The sequence below is a fragment of the Lampetra planeri genome, chromosome 43 (genome assembly GCF_965212315.1).
Source record: "Lampetra planeri chromosome 43, kcLamPlan1.2.h2, whole genome shotgun sequence".
Lineage (NCBI taxonomy): Eukaryota > Metazoa > Chordata > Hyperoartia > Petromyzontiformes > Petromyzontidae > Lampetra > Lampetra planeri.
In genome coordinates, this window is record NC_136149.1 from 6,797,942 (window position 1) to 6,812,639 (window position 14,698).

The 14,698-nt window shown below is 54.1% G+C and overlaps 2 protein-coding genes across 7 annotated transcripts; one reads left to right on the top strand and one right to left on the bottom strand.

Annotated features, from left to right (window-relative positions):
* Positions 1-705: 705 nt before the first annotated feature.
* Positions 706-6,112, bottom strand: HPS1 (HPS1 biogenesis of lysosomal organelles complex 3 subunit 1). 3 transcript variants are annotated; one of them, XM_078614196.1, is made up of 3 exons: positions 6,015-6,112; positions 4,964-5,121; positions 706-4,824 (listed from the first exon to the last, which is right to left on the bottom strand). In XM_078614196.1, exons 2-3 carry the CDS (start codon positions 5,061-5,063, stop codon positions 2,630-2,632), a joined length of 2,295 nt encoding a protein of 764 aa, XP_078470322.1. In that variant the 5' UTR covers positions 5,064-5,121; positions 6,015-6,112; the 3' UTR covers positions 706-2,629. The 3 variants fall into 3 exon arrangements, with proteins under 3 accessions (XP_078470322.1, XP_078470323.1, XP_078470320.1); XM_078614197.1 differs by having other exon boundaries at positions 5,981-6,034; XM_078614194.1 differs by lacking the exon at positions 6,015-6,112 and adding an exon at positions 5,702-6,008.
* Positions 6,082-14,331, top strand: ABHD13 (abhydrolase domain containing 13). Of its 4 annotated transcripts, none has more exons than XM_078614206.1 (3): positions 6,082-6,185; positions 9,749-10,522; positions 12,899-14,331. In XM_078614206.1, exons 2-3 carry the CDS (start codon positions 9,892-9,894, stop codon positions 13,735-13,737), a joined length of 1,470 nt encoding a protein of 489 aa, XP_078470332.1. In that variant the 5' UTR covers positions 6,082-6,185; positions 9,749-9,891; the 3' UTR covers positions 13,738-14,331. The 4 variants fall into 4 exon arrangements, with proteins under 4 accessions (XP_078470332.1, XP_078470329.1, XP_078470331.1 ...); XM_078614203.1 differs by lacking the exon at positions 6,082-6,185 and adding an exon at positions 6,675-9,243; XM_078614205.1 differs by lacking the exon at positions 6,082-6,185 and adding an exon at positions 6,675-8,775.
* The last annotated feature ends 367 nt before the right edge of the window (positions 14,332-14,698 follow it).

Consider the following 14,698-nt stretch of genomic DNA (forward strand, 5'->3'; position numbering starts at 1 on the left):
ATTAATTTTAATGTTTTACCTACGTGACTTTACCGAAAAAACCTAAGAATATGAATCATTGCAGTCACGAAAGCTTCAAATCTAGAACTGTGTATATGATCTGGGATGTTCAGGTTGCAAAGATTACGCGTGTTAATACAGCACTGAGTAGACATCCGAATACCCCACAGAGCAAAGGGTGTCTGTACGCCTTTGGCGATGTGGCGCTGTCATTTTTGTTCAGACGAGTGCTGCTGCTACTGGTGTTGGAAGTTGCGTCATTTACGCGAGCTTTGTCTCGTTCTTGGTGCACGGCCCCTACGAGAATCTGATTGGAAATATTGCGACGTGGCAACTATAAAATGCACTGCGCGATAGGATTCAATGCCTGCGCTCCTGAAAACAAATAACTGCTTGGGCCAAAAGAAAACAGTATGGCTTCGCCTGCATGCTAGGGTAGATGGTTGTCAGCCTGGCCTTGGTGGTGTCACCACTGCATAGGCCCTGGGTGCGGCACCACACGGCCTTGTAGCCACCGGCTCAGAGTGGGATCTGGCATTGTACTTCCAGCATCTTATATTTACGAACTGCACATTGCAGAGGTGCACACCAAGGGATGGCTACACCGTTATGCAATATATGCAGCGGATATACATTTATTTAACATGCATTATCAATGAAAATAGATTTATGCAATTGCAACATAACATCATACCTTTTAGTGCATTGGTTTGCAAGCATGTTTATTGCAATAGCTGTAGGACTTATTTACAGTGGCCCATGTACTTGGGGGCTGCTTGTGTGGGAGTGGCCTTTTCGCGAGTAACCCAGCTTCCTGTACACCTCGCGGTCACACTGGTTACCCACACATTCTGCCGCGTTGCTAGAAATACAGTAAACGAACTCAGTATATCTTGTTACTTAAATGCTTGGATTGCCCTTATTGTAACCGTTTCAGGACACGGACGGAGAGAATGAGCAGTTGATGCGAGTGCATGGAGAGTAGGTGCTGGAGTCAGCTGGTTCTGTCGCCATGTGTGTGAACATTTGACGCATTTGTGCCTCGGTGCGACTGTAACATAGCCTTTACATTTGCTCTTGCCTGGTGGTTGACAGATGCCACTTTGCAAACTTCAGGTTCTTATGCCACACACGCCAGTTTCATGTCTGTTAACGGGAGGCCTGTGAAGCTGCCGTGCAGACCTCTGCATGTGCACCACAGGGGGCAAACCATTCCTAGTGACATTCAAGCTGTTGCTACAGAGGGCCTCAACGCAGCTTATTTCCTGATTGGATGCAAGCCCACACCAAACCACTACGTGACGACGCGTTTTAGCGAGCGACTGACCACAAATCCCAAGAGATGCCTGTTAATCGGAGCTGGGTAAGATGACCTCCCCACATGTGAAGGAGTTCTGCAATCCAGGGACCACGGGTGATGACACACTTCTCAGTATTCATTTAAGTTAACATTACAATGTTAAATCAATAAAAAATTACTGCTTTACTCATTTTCGAGAGGTGTGTGGATTCCAACTTCTCACGTGTTACGGACTGAAATTGTGTTGTACAAGGGAACATCTGGGTTTTAACATTCAATACTCATGTCCATACACCACCGTTTACGGCATAAATTAAGACATGCAGTTGAATGTGACCGAATTTTCACACTGCATGCCAAAATCTGTGCACGCTGTAGTATGCCTTTCATTTTCACAAACTTCAAGCACAACCTATAAGTCTTGAAAAATCCTTTTTCAATGTGTACAGTTACCTTTATTTAATAAACGTGTCAAGAAACTTACTTTATAATTGATAGAGCTTTAAGTGCATATTTAGCACATTGAGCAGCCTCAGTGTCCATTCACCAGGACACGATCGTCTCACGTTTATCCAACATCTGCCTTCATACCCCCATCTCTGTTCAACATCTTAGGCCTTGCCCTTCTGCATTACACTTTGTAGTTGGCAGACGAGCATTGCGAGTGCAGCCGCTTCAGGGTAATGCATCCACTTGAGACTTTGGCAATGAGACACCTGATAATGCACCATTAACACAAGCACTTGCTTGGATAACTAGATTGGCAATTCTGTCTGAGACAGGCCATGACAGTATCTCTTTCTGGTCGCAGATTCACTGGCTGTGGTAAGCATTTGGCCAAGAACATTTAAAATAATTTTCTACATCCACAAGTCCGTATAAACCAGTATCGCCTGTTACAGGCAGCAACCGCATGCTTCGCCACAGAGCGTTGCCAAGGCCTAAGTGTACGCAGCTTCATGTTAAAGTGCAACTCGAGAGGCATTCTACAACAAAACAAAATCCGATGATGCCGATGGAATGAACTGTTGGTGGCCCAGCAGCAGAGGAGCTCCCAGTTTTAGGCACACGTGGCTTCATGAGCGGAGCAGAATGGGGCTGCGTGGCCCCAGGGGGGTGGGTTTCCTACAAGCTCCACAGCACTTGCAAGTTGCTTGCATCAAACGCTTGCATCCCACCAAAACCCTCATGGCAGAAGCTCGTAAAGTAATCGACAGCCTGGATTCCCCAAGGCACAGATTCTAGCAACACCAACGTTGGGCTTAAGATGCCCAGCAAGTCTTGCTTCATGTGAATCGAATCGCTGCGTGCCATCGGGCCCATCGTTGGTCAAAGCAAGGGCAGCCCTGGTGGCTCCCAGAGCGTCTTCACCAACTGCTGGCATTGCTGAGCGATGCACTCCGCAGGCACCACCGCCAGGTGAAGCGTCACCATCTCGTAGCAGCGCACCTCTTCCTGGCGCCGTCTCGCCGAGAGCCACATGAGGCGGCGGTACGAGTCCCCCGCCAGCACCCCCACGGGCTGCCCGGCAGGCCCCTCCTCAACGTCCGTCTCCAGGTCTGGAGCCGCGAGGCTCTTGCCACCGGTATCACGAAACCACAGGAAGTAGGAGCAGACGAAGTCGCCCTTGCGGAGAGCAATGCTATTATAACCGTGCCGCAGCATTCGCCGAGAGAAAGACACGAACCACCAGACGAGGTCGCGCACCACGGCCGCGATCGCCCCATGACCCAGCTCAGAGCCGCCCTCCGTGAGCAGTGCCGGGGCGACCAGGAGCCCTAGGGCCCGGTCCATGTAGAGGAAATGGACAAGTCCGGGGAACTTCTCCAGGTAGGCAGCCATCGTGATGTTGCGCGCACTCTTCACCAGCAGGAAGTCCTTGTAGTCTTCCAGCTTCTTGCGCATGGACTGCAGCGCGCTCTCCTCAAGGGACCGGTACATGCGGGCGCTTGGAGTATCGAGCAGGTAAAGCACACTAAACGCTTTGCAGAGATACTTTTGAATGGTGCGGCAAGCCGAGGTCAAGAAATCGACGTCCAGAGTCTCGCTGCTCTTCACCAAGAGCTTCCTCTTAAAGAGTTGCCACACCTCCTGCAGAGATGTCGTCTGCGAGCGGCCGATTTTCTGGCAGTCGATGATTTGTTTCATTTTTCTATCCAGGTCGTCTTTAAGTCGGGGTCGGATGCCCTCGTCAAAAATCTTCTCCACGGACACGAAGTAGTCCAGCAGCGACGACATGGGGGCAGCGAGGCGGCTGCTGGGGCCGCGGCTCAGCAAGGAGAGCGTGATGCCGGGGTGCACCTCGTAGCAGTAGAGATTGTGCGGAGTGAACGGGCTGTAGCTCTCGCGTCCTCCCGTCTCCAGGAAGATGCGTTTCGGTAGCTTATCATCATCATCCTCGCAGTGGCCGGCCCCCACGCTCGCAGCCACGCGCTGCGCATCGAAGCCAAACACAAACGGCACGGAGCTTGCGGCGAGCGTCGAGGACCCGCCGCTCCGACACCCTCCCTCCGTCAGCTCGGCCAGCACGGTCTCATCCGCGACGCTCTCCAGAGCCATCTGAAAGTCCTCCTCGCTCGATGTGTTCTGACTGAAGCGGCTGGGGCTTTGGGACCTCGGGTTCACGGCTTCGCTCCTCACAAACTCAAACTCGACCTTCCCCGCGCATCTTCCCGTTTCGGCATCCCCGCCATTGCCCGGCGCCCTGCCGCCAGGCCGCTTGGCGGGCGGCTGCTGTCGGCCTTTGCCGCCACCGGAGTTGCCGAACGTGGCTCTGGGTTCCGCCTTTCTGCCATTTTCATGTTTTTCAGCGGCTGCCGTGGGTGTCGCGGCACCCTCGGATGCCGCCCCGTTGCCCTCCTCCCTGCGGGGAAACATCTTCTGTGCCATGAGAATCAAAAGCAGCAGATCGGAGGGGGCCAGGACCCCCGCATTCCGTGCAGAGTAGAACGCCAGCAGCTTGGTGTGCACCAGGATAAATGCGTGCACCACCTCCTCGCCCTCGCGCTCCCGCTCCGGAACGGCGTTCGCCGCGATCACCACCTTCTCGAGGCGCTCCAGGCAGCCCTCGGCCAGCTGCGGCGACGCGAGGCGCTCCACAGCCTCCGCCAGGAAGCCCTGCTCGGTGCCGCGCAGCCGTGCCAGCGCGCTCAGCGTCGAGTCCAGCTCGGCCCACACGCGGCGCCTCTTCTCCAGTCCCGGTGGCTTCAGCGCCTTGCGCAGCAGTTCAGAGTCGTGGCAGGCCAGGCCGAAGCGAAACTCCACGAGGCGACGGAGGGCGAAGATGTCTCGTGCGAGGTCGGTCTCGGCGCCGTGCGGAGCGGCGCACGCGCTCACGGCCACGTAGAGGAGGTCCCCGAAGCGCCGCAGCGCGTACCGCGCGTCGCCCACACACTCGAACGACGCGTACGAGTCCTCCAGCTCCGTCTCCAGGACGGTGGCCGACGCCACGAGAGGGGCGAACATCCGGTAGACGAGGCTGTCCATGTCGAGTGCCGTCGGCACCTCCTGCTCGGGCGACGCATCTGCAAAGACAAGGTGGAGAGGGGGGGGGGGTTGAATGGCGATCGTGGTGCGAGCCTCGTCCCCCCTCTCTCCCAGAGAAGACTGGGAGACGTGAGGAGCGCGGTGTGAGGGGAGAGGCGGACACGCGGCGGTACGCACCCACGCCACCTGCCGCCCGGTGGAGTCGTGCAGCGAACGCCGCATCGGCCCAGACGAACTTCACGTCGGCGCTGCTGTCGGCGATGAAGAGGCACTTCATGCTGCTCACTGGCGCGGCAACACAAGGGAGGAGGCGGGGGGCAGCAAGACGACTGGGCCTGCAGCAGGGAGGTGCGAGAGGACACGGCGAGAGCAAATTGAGCAACACAGGTTTGAGCGCACGCTGGCGACACGAGTAGGCACACGCGAAGCGGCGACCGTGACCACGCAGGCGGCGCGCGCGCAGTGCAGAGCGTGCAGAGCGCAAGGCTGGCACAGTCGGGGTTTTTACAATCGGGTTTAATTGTCTTTTTATATTAAACCCGATCATCTGAGATTGGGAGAAATCCGGTTTAATTGGTACTAATTGCAGAACCGCACTTCTCAACGATGGGCTTCATCTATTCCAAGCCAAGGAACTCACTGGCGCCCACGATTGTGGAGCTCTTAATCATCAAGACCAACCTGCCCGCCGCATTCTACGACTACCCCGTGCCCGACAGCCTCGGGTACGATAGCAGCACCGACGAGGAAGCAGCCTAAGCCTAGGATCAGAGTTTCGTATTCATTAAACCAGGTATTAATTACCCAAAATAGGGTTTAATTGTATTAAAGAAAAAAAACCCGATGCCTGCCGCTGGAAAAATCGGGTTTTTTCCACCCATGGCAGAGTGTACACGTGCAGCAGTAGGGACTCACGCTTAGACGGCAGTAGCGGGACCACAGGTCACCCCGTGTAGCCTTAACAGACTGTTGGTGCAAGTGCTGTTAGCGAGCACCTATGAAGGCCGGCATGGCACGGCCACCACGCCCGGCCGATGTTTTACACACCGCACCGGGTACTCGTTTTTAGGCCGAGTCGATCTAGGGGAGGCCCAGGATCTGTTCATATAATCGCCACCGGTGTTGTCCGTGAGCAGAAATCGAACTCGGGTAGCCGGGTTCGTTGCACAGCGTCGCGCTAACCACTACACCCACCGCTCCCCTGCCCAACACCAGCACCACCACGCACTCGAAGCAGCCGCGCCTTCAGTTCCGCCTCGTGACTCCAAAGCACGTGACACCCTCCTTACTTATAGCCCCGCCTTGTGGGCGGGGCAAGCAGCCGCCGCCGTTGATTGGTCGGCGCCGTGTACGCGCGCGCGGGGCACGCTGGGAGTGCCGCGTCACGGCGAGAAGCGAGGTGAGGCGGAGCGGCTCCCCCCCCCTCTCTCGTCTCGGCCTACGGGGGCCCCCGGGCGCCGCGCGACGTCCGCGCGGGCGACCGCTCGCGGGGTCTGCGCGGGCGGCGTTCAGCGCCGCGCTCCACCTCGCGCCGCGTCCTTCGCCTGCGCGCGCTTTATTTCTGCGTCCGCGTCAACTCGCGGCGGTTTTCCCGGTTAAGGCCGCGGCCCTGCCCGTTGCCTAGGTGGCAACTCGCGGGGCGGGGGCTCGTGAAGGGAGGGGGGCGTGGCTCTAGAGGAGGCGTGCGATTGGCTGAGCACTGCGGCGGGGGTCGAGGGGGGGGGGCAACGGGAGGGGGCGTGGCTCTAGAGGAGGCGTGCGATTGGCTGAGCACTGGGGGGGCAACGGGAGGGGGCGTGGCTCTAGAGGAGGCGTGTGATTGGCTGAGCACTGGGGGGGGTCAGGGGACAACGGGAGGGGGCGTGGCTCTAGAGGAGGCGTGCGGGGATGGGGGCGGGGTTCGAGCCTCATGGCGTCATCGGCTTCCTGCAATGTGGGGGGGTTGTGCGTGTTGCGGAGGAGTGGCCATTCTACGTTCCTATGGCGAGAGAGGGAGGAAATTTAGCCACACTGTTGGCACCCCCTCCAACAAAGTGGTGCTCGTATCACACGGATGATTTTGTGTGGCCAATGAAGAGCAACTACAGAAATTCAGCGCATTTACTGCTGCTTGCTGCTGCATTGATCAGCGGTGCACAAACAGCAGCAGCAGCGGGGCAGCCCTGGGCGCATTCGTCGCTGTGTGGCCTCGTAAAGAGTCTCGTCATAGGCGATGTATCGAGCAATGGCCCTTTTCCACGACACGTAGGCCAGAGGTTCTGCCGTAAGTAATGTGACCGTGCGATTGCGTTGAGAGTTTGATGAAAGTAACAGGAGATGCACTCACCCAGGCCACCGTCTTCAAGTTTGTGTTTGACGCAGTGCGAAGCTACGTGGTGCGAGGGGTTGGGATTCGTAGCCACAGCCGCACAAAGCAGAGAGAGAGAGACTCTGACTATCCACTTGTGCTTCAGGAATGCATTGTTTCTGTGAATGCCCGTTGTTTCTGTGGAAGGTGGGAGCCGGGCAGTGTGGTGGTTGGCTCGTTGATGAGCTGTGTGTAGAGGAAGCCAAGCAATGTGGTGGAGGGCTCGCTGATGAGCTGTGTGTAGAGGAAGCCAGGTAGTGTGGTGGTGGGCTCGCTGATGAGCTGTGTGTCGAGGAAGCCAAGCAGTGTGGTGGAGGGCTCGCTGATGAGTTGTGTGTAGAGGAAGCCAAGCAGTGTGGTGGAGGGCTCGCTGATGAGCTGTGTGTGAGGAAGCCGTGCAGTGTGGTGGAGGGTTCGCTTATGAGCTGTGTGTGAGGAAGCCGGGCAGTGTGGTGGTGGGCTCGCTGATGAGTTGTGTGTGAGGAAGCCGGGCAGTGTGGTGGTGGGTTCGCTGATGAGCTGTGTGTGAGGAAGCCGGGCAGTGTGGTGGAGGGCTCGCTGATGAGCTGTGTGCAGAGGAAGCCAAGCAGTGTGGTGGTGGGCTCGCTGATGAGCGGTGTGTAGAGGAAGCCGGGCAGTGTGGTGGTGGGCTCGCTGATGAGCTGTGTGTGAGGAAGCCAAGCAGTGTGGTGGAGGGCTCGCTGATGAGCTGTGTGTGAGGAAGCCGGGCAGTGTGGTGGTGGGTTCGCTGATGAGCTGTGTGTGAGGAAGCCGAGCAGTGTGGTGGAGGGCTCGCTGATGAGCTGTGTGTGAGGAAGCCGGGCAGTGTGGTGGTGGGCTCGCTGATGAGCGGTGTGTAAAGGAAGCCTTACACTGGTGGAGGGCTCGCTGATGAGCTGTGTGTCAAAGAGGCCTGGCAGTGTTGGACACGTTGCTTGCATTCCACGAATAGGTTCACACACAGTTTGTGCATGTTTCTAAAACGGCTGGATCTCAGCCGTGGATGCGAAATGATGTTGTTTCAATGATCGTTATTTGGGAGTGTTTGGATCGGCCGTCAGATGTGTTGCAGAATCGCAGAGAATATCCGCCGGTGTGATATTTAGCAGAACAGGAATTCAAGGCGTAGATATTTAGGTTCCCGTGAAGAGTCCGCATCGCGACGTTCCCGTCGTTGTTGGGTGTCGCCGAGTCCACGGTGGCAGCTTTCTGCCCCACACTCGGGCAGCGCAAGTTCGGAGCTTGAGGAAACTGCCGGGGCGCATGCCGATGTATGAAGCTCCGTGGAGACATCAGCCCTCCAGCTCATGCCAGCCCATTTTTGAATGAGGTTCACCCTCGTCTTGGGTTCTTTAACCCGGCATACTTATTCGGGTGCCCCATTTAAAGAGTTTGTGTGCAGTCAAGTGTCACGCCAAGGTGGGGTCAGCCTCGGGTCACGTCGCTCCTCTTCGTCACGGGAAGTTCCGTTGAGTGTGGTGGTGTCGCTGTCGCCCCCCCGTCTTGTTTTGTCCTCCGTCACTACTTCCGGGAGTACGCGACTATGCCGAGGTCGGAGTTCAGAGGCCTTTGACCTCACCGAGGAGGCTGTGGTTCGTGTCCAGCCAGGACCACGATGCGTGCATAGGGACGAAGGGCTGAAGTAAACCCCCAACGAGGATTTGAACATAATAGAGGTTTTTGGGTTCGCGTAAATATCAATGTGTCGTTAAACCCGCCACCATCGAACACAGCCAATTAGTAAGGTTTGTCACGTAAACAAAACGTACCAATTCGTTAATAGTTCAACACACCGCTTGTGTGTTGGAGAGTAAACCCAAAGCATTTACAATCCGGATTTAGGATAGGATTTGAACGCTCACTCTACGGCTGAGCCATCATGCGAGATTTTTTCTCGCATGGTGACCACATTTATATTCCTGACATCCTCCGCACCTAACTGATTTAAACAGACAGATAGAGCTTTTAGTTCCTTGTTATGCTCGAGGATAAACTCAGACATTGATCCTTTCTCAAACACCAAACTATTTGCATTGTGTTAACCTCACCACAACCCCCTGTATTGCATATTCTCACTTGCCACGAACGTGATGCGACCTCTTCGTTAACGGTGAATCTCACTCGGGTGTTCATTACGCGTCATGTTTAGACTTGCAATACACGTAGACACATCTGTCTCTTGGATTCATCATCGCTGTTAGACATTGACCTGTCAATTAATCCCAATTGTTGTGGCTGGGGAACTGAGCAATTTTAGAATCCATCCGAACCACGGCTGTTTATGCTTTGGGGTGTTGTGAATGTGATGCTGTCATTTTATTAGCGTGGTAAATATCTTATAGATTTATATCACGCCTTAATCCAAGGCGCTATATTGTGTTAGTCTCATAATTTTCAATCGTCCCCATGTGTCCCCCTACCTCTGAATACCTTTCATGGTGGACCTTTAAGCACTTGGCCGGAAGTCTCATTGAAGACCTGAAAGCCCAAGTCGGTCAGGCTTCGCAAACGAATAATGAAGGAATATAACTATACAAACAATTGATACATCGAATGAATATCCTGTCTTGAGAGAGGACTTCTGCCAATATTGAGTGAACGTTCTCTCTCTGCAGGTTGAAGACCAGCGTGAAACCGCAAACAAAATGACTCTTTATGAATCCAGGGCAACTCTGGGCACTCTGTAGAGTTCTGCCAGGCGCCTGCATGCGCAGCCACCAGCGTGCGTGAGCGTGCGTGAGCGTGCGCCGCACGTGTAATGGACAGCGCCACACAGTGCGGCCTCCACGAAGCTCCTGACGCAGCCCGGGATGCGCACGTGAGTGTGGAGCGCGCCGGCACCGGGGACGCGCGGAGCCAGGTGCCTATGGCCAGGCGCGCGTGGGGCCGAGCGAGCGTGTGTCTCCGCCGGGCGCTGTCGGGAGGCTGGGACGCCTGCCGCCTGTGCCTCCTGCCGCTGGTGCTCGCCTGCCACCTGTGCGGCGACGACGGCGGCGGCGGGGACGATGGCGGCGACGCGACCCGCTCCGCCGAACGCGGCTTCCTCTCGCCGCCGTTTCCCTTCCCGCCGCTCGCCGCGCTGCTCCTTCTCGCGCTGCTGTCGGTGGTGGCGACGCTCTACCGCTGCCAGGACCAGCTGCTGTTCTTCCCAGAGCAGCCGGCGAGCTCGCGCGTGTTCGTGCCGCTCCCGCTGGGGGTGCCCCGTGAGGGCGTGCGGGTTCGCGCGCGCGACGGCGTGGCGCTCAGCGCCGTGTTCCTGCGCGCATGCGACATCGTGGGGGGCCCCGCTGCCCCGGCCGGCATCCCGACCTTCATCTACTTCCACGGCAACGCAGGGAACCTGGGCCACCGCATGCCCAACGCGCTCATGATGGTCGCGCACCTGCGAGGTAACGCAGTGCGCCTCACGCGGAACGTTTACCGCCGAGTGGGAGCGGTACCTGCTCAAAATGAGCGTACGGGCATCGGCACTCATCTGTTCGCGGCCCTGCAGAGCCATTGGTGGAAATGTCATGTTCTTGTGGCAGGGGATGAGGCTATCCACAACCTCCACTGACTACCCCACAAAGTGGTACATACAGATCATCGATTATCCATTGGCTTTGGGGTGGAGGAGGGGGTGCCGGATTTTCAAAAACGCTGGATAATCACTAATCACCATTATTTAATATAGATTATTTTTGCAAAAACATTTATCACATGTTTGTAGTTATTATATGTTCTGTAATGCTTTAAATGTGTTAACTCTATGAAATTGTCATGAATAAACATACAAATCGAGAAAAATAAATGTTCTACTCTAAAAAGTTATTGTATTTACAGTACCGTACTTACCACTCCAATCTCGAAGACCTTCCATGGGGTCACGTATAGATACGTGTGCAGTATTTTCATTGTTTAAGTTGTATGTCGTGTATAATGTACAGTTTCTAATATTTAACACTAAAATCAAGCATAGCGACGTTTTTTTGTCACGCACACGGTGCCAATCGCCGGTCTGGAGCGGTTTTGCCGGATTGGCCCGGGACCGTCGGTAAATGTTGGAAGCCGGATAATTGCGCACCGGATGGGTGATGGGCTGAGAGAAGCCCTCCGCCAGAATTTGAACTTCGCAAACTTCCGTTTTGCGAGCTGCTTGCTCAATCTGCTCTGCCACCAGGCCGGCGCAGAATTTTAGGTGAATTTCCTCGAGCTGAGTTTAACACGTAGTAGGCTTCCGCGACCAATATTATCCATAATAGATGGGTTTTTTGGGTTAGATTGCATAAATATAAATGTTTCGTTAAACACGCCACCAGCTGACAGCCAATTAACAAGGTTTGTCACGTAAACAGAACGTGCCAATTCGTTACTAGTACAGCGCACCGGTGTGGTGGTGAGCAAATCCACAACATTTACAATTTGAGTACGACGTTTCGCCAGTAATTACTAGCATCATCAGGCGACAGCCAAATCTGGAAAATCGTCTGGCGCCTGATGATGCTAGTGTGACCTGCACTGGTCCAGTATTGTAAATAATTCCAGAGCGAAAATGCATTTCATCGGCGACTCGTGGATTAAACGCTCACAAGTTCCACTTCTCGTTGTATTGAGATCACTTGTCCACAGTTTCATTATACCAGTTATGTATCTTCAAATGAATAATAACTGTTTTGCCACATGTCACATTTTCAAACATTTTTAAGTTTTTGGGTTTGAGGGTGGTTCATTCCTGGTCATTCTAATTTCAGGTTAGTTCAAGACCTTTAAAAAAAATACAATTCAGATAGTAATACCCATGAATATCAGATCCATAAGTATAAGAATAGGTGTTCCCCTTTCTGGCAATAAAACAGGTGTTAAGATATTAAAACACCAAACTGAAACCTTTTGCAAGGAATCATGTCTGCATTAACCACATATACTTGTGGTGAAAATACAAATAAAAAACATGCATTGTCTTTGAAACTGATTGGTCCACACCAGAGACAGCTTTCTTTAGAGCCTCGTCTCAAACTGTGTTAGATCTGAGGACGCCAAAAGGTGAACAGCACAAAGACATTCAGACGCTGTCTCCCCGACAGACCTGGTCTTCACCTGAGGACGGCTGCTTGCGTTGTGGCCGAAACGTCGTGAGAATTATTTTATTATGTTTTATTTTTATTATTTTATTACTTCCCTTCTACGTGACTTTACCGAAAGAACCAAGAAGATGAAAGACAATACCACTATCAGGACGTTGAGAGCTCGGGGTGAGCAGCTAGCTACATCATGGAACCTCCCTTGCTACTATCAAAATATATATTGCCAGAAAGGGTAAAACCTATTATCATATTTTGATACTGGCAATGGTGGTCCCATGAAATATCAGATCTGTTGCCTGTTCTTTGCGTTGTCTCACGTCTCATGGTTTGTGTTTAGTTTGTTGTCCTTCCCCCGCACCTCCGATTATGCGTAACACGATTTTTGTTCCTGGGTAGTGTTATTTTCTAATTGCTTATGCCTCAAGTTACAGAAAATGGCTTATTCCCCACAAATTTGTGAATTAGCAGTTGGCTACGCACGGTGCAAAATAAGTTCTACATACAAAATGGTTTACTTGTTTTTTTACCGTTTACAGTCGGTATTGTAACGATATCTTGATTTTTATCCCCAATGTGTCTCCCCAATCCCACCTTTCATGTTTTCTTCCGCTGCTTCCTGCTCCCTTGCCCTCTGCTTGCCTTCTTGTCTCCTCCGTCACTGCTGCCGGTCTCACCCCTTTGCCCCCCCTCCCCCCCGCTTAGTGAACGTCCTGCTGCTCGATTACCGTGGCTACGGCCACAGCGACGGAGAGCCCAGTGAGCACGGCCTCTACCTCGACGCCCAGGCCGCGCTGGCGCACGCGATGGCGCGCCCCGATGTGGATCCGAGCTGCGTCGTCCTCTTTGGCCGCTCGCTCGGTGGCGCCGTGGCCATCGACCTCGCCGCCCGCCAGCAGCAGCAGCCGGACGGAGACGACGGCGGCGGCGACGGAAATGGCCGCCTCCACCACCACCACCGCCGCCGCCTCCACGGGGCGCTGGCGCTGATCGTGGAGAACACCTTTCTGAGCATCCCGCACATGGCGCAAGCGCTCTTTCCGGTGTTCTCGCGCGGCGGCAGCGGGTCGTCCTCCTCGTCGTGTCGGCCGTTCCCGCTGCCGTCCTGGTGTTTCCGCAGCCGGTTCCCGTCGCACGAGAACATCGCGAGCTGCCGCGTGCCCACGCTGTTCGTCTCGGGACTCGCCGACTCGCTGGTTCCCCCCGTCATGATGAGCCGGCTGCATGACCTCTCGCCCGCCCCCCTCAAACGAATGGCCACGTTTCGTGAGGGGACGCACAACGACACGTGGCAGTGCCGCGGCTACATCTCCGCGCTCCAGCACTTCCTGCGCGAAGTTCTAGCGGAGCGGAGCGAGGCGCCCTCCGCGCCCGGCGCTCGCGACCTCGGCAACGTCTCCGCCAATTCCATTGGGGGGGGCGGTGGGGGGACCTTTGGGCTGAGCGCCGACGCCCTTGGCGCCGACTTATTTGCGCCGGCGTCTTCTGCGCGCCGGTCTTTCAGTCATCAGCATAGTCAGCAAACTAACGCCACTCTCATTTAGACTCGCGAGTTGTGTGCGCGCGCGCGCATGCGTGTGGATCTGTGCGTGCGGGTGAAGCGCTGGCGAGTTACTGCGAGGAAGGAGCGGGCATCCGAGCCTTCGGCCGTCATGATTTGGTGGCGGCGAGGGCAACCCGATTGCACTTTGTTGTGATTTTTCACTCGTCATGCACACGTTGCCAAATACAATTAAATTTTAAAAAAAGTCAACGGAAAAAATTACTGTCAGTGCTATATTTGTGTACAGATTTCACGTGTAAGCGTGCCTATTTTTCCATGTCATTTTTCCATTGAGACATAACAATTCACAAAGATGTATTTTAACACCTCCGAAAGCAAAAGTTTAAAACGGATGAATTTGTTCCACAGTTTTCATGCATTCATGGACAGGGCCAAGCGCCACCACCATTGGTTTTGTGGCGGTTCCACGCAGAATTTGAATTTTTCTGGGGGAATTGCTCTAGCTTCTTGTTTCTTTAGGGTTCTATGATAATGAAGAGTATTGGGTGTGGCAGTTTGCTATCCTTTTTTGGGTTTTCTGGATTTCAGGTTTCTCAAACTGATGGGAGTTGAATAAAATACGTCTTTATGTGTGGATGTGTGTGCATACTCGTGTGTCAGTTTGGAACATGGATCTTTGTGTTACGTGAGTGAAAAAAGCATCTGGTATTGCCTGTCTTATGTGTACGAGTGAGTGATTTTGGTGAGTGTTAAAATGCACGTTGGAGGACGGAGGCGCGGCGAGCTCAAACCGGTGGTCGTTCAATTTTCAAGGTTTTTTTGTGGAACCTGGTGAGAGCGCGAGAGACCATGAGTCATTTGCTTGTGCCGTGGGTCACCAAAAATGACATCGACAAAAACTAAGGAAAATAAAGTACAGCAAATGAAGCAAATGCAACAAAAACTGCATCACGTGAGGAGTCAATGTTAATACAATCCCTGTAAGTGCAAGTCAGCTTAAG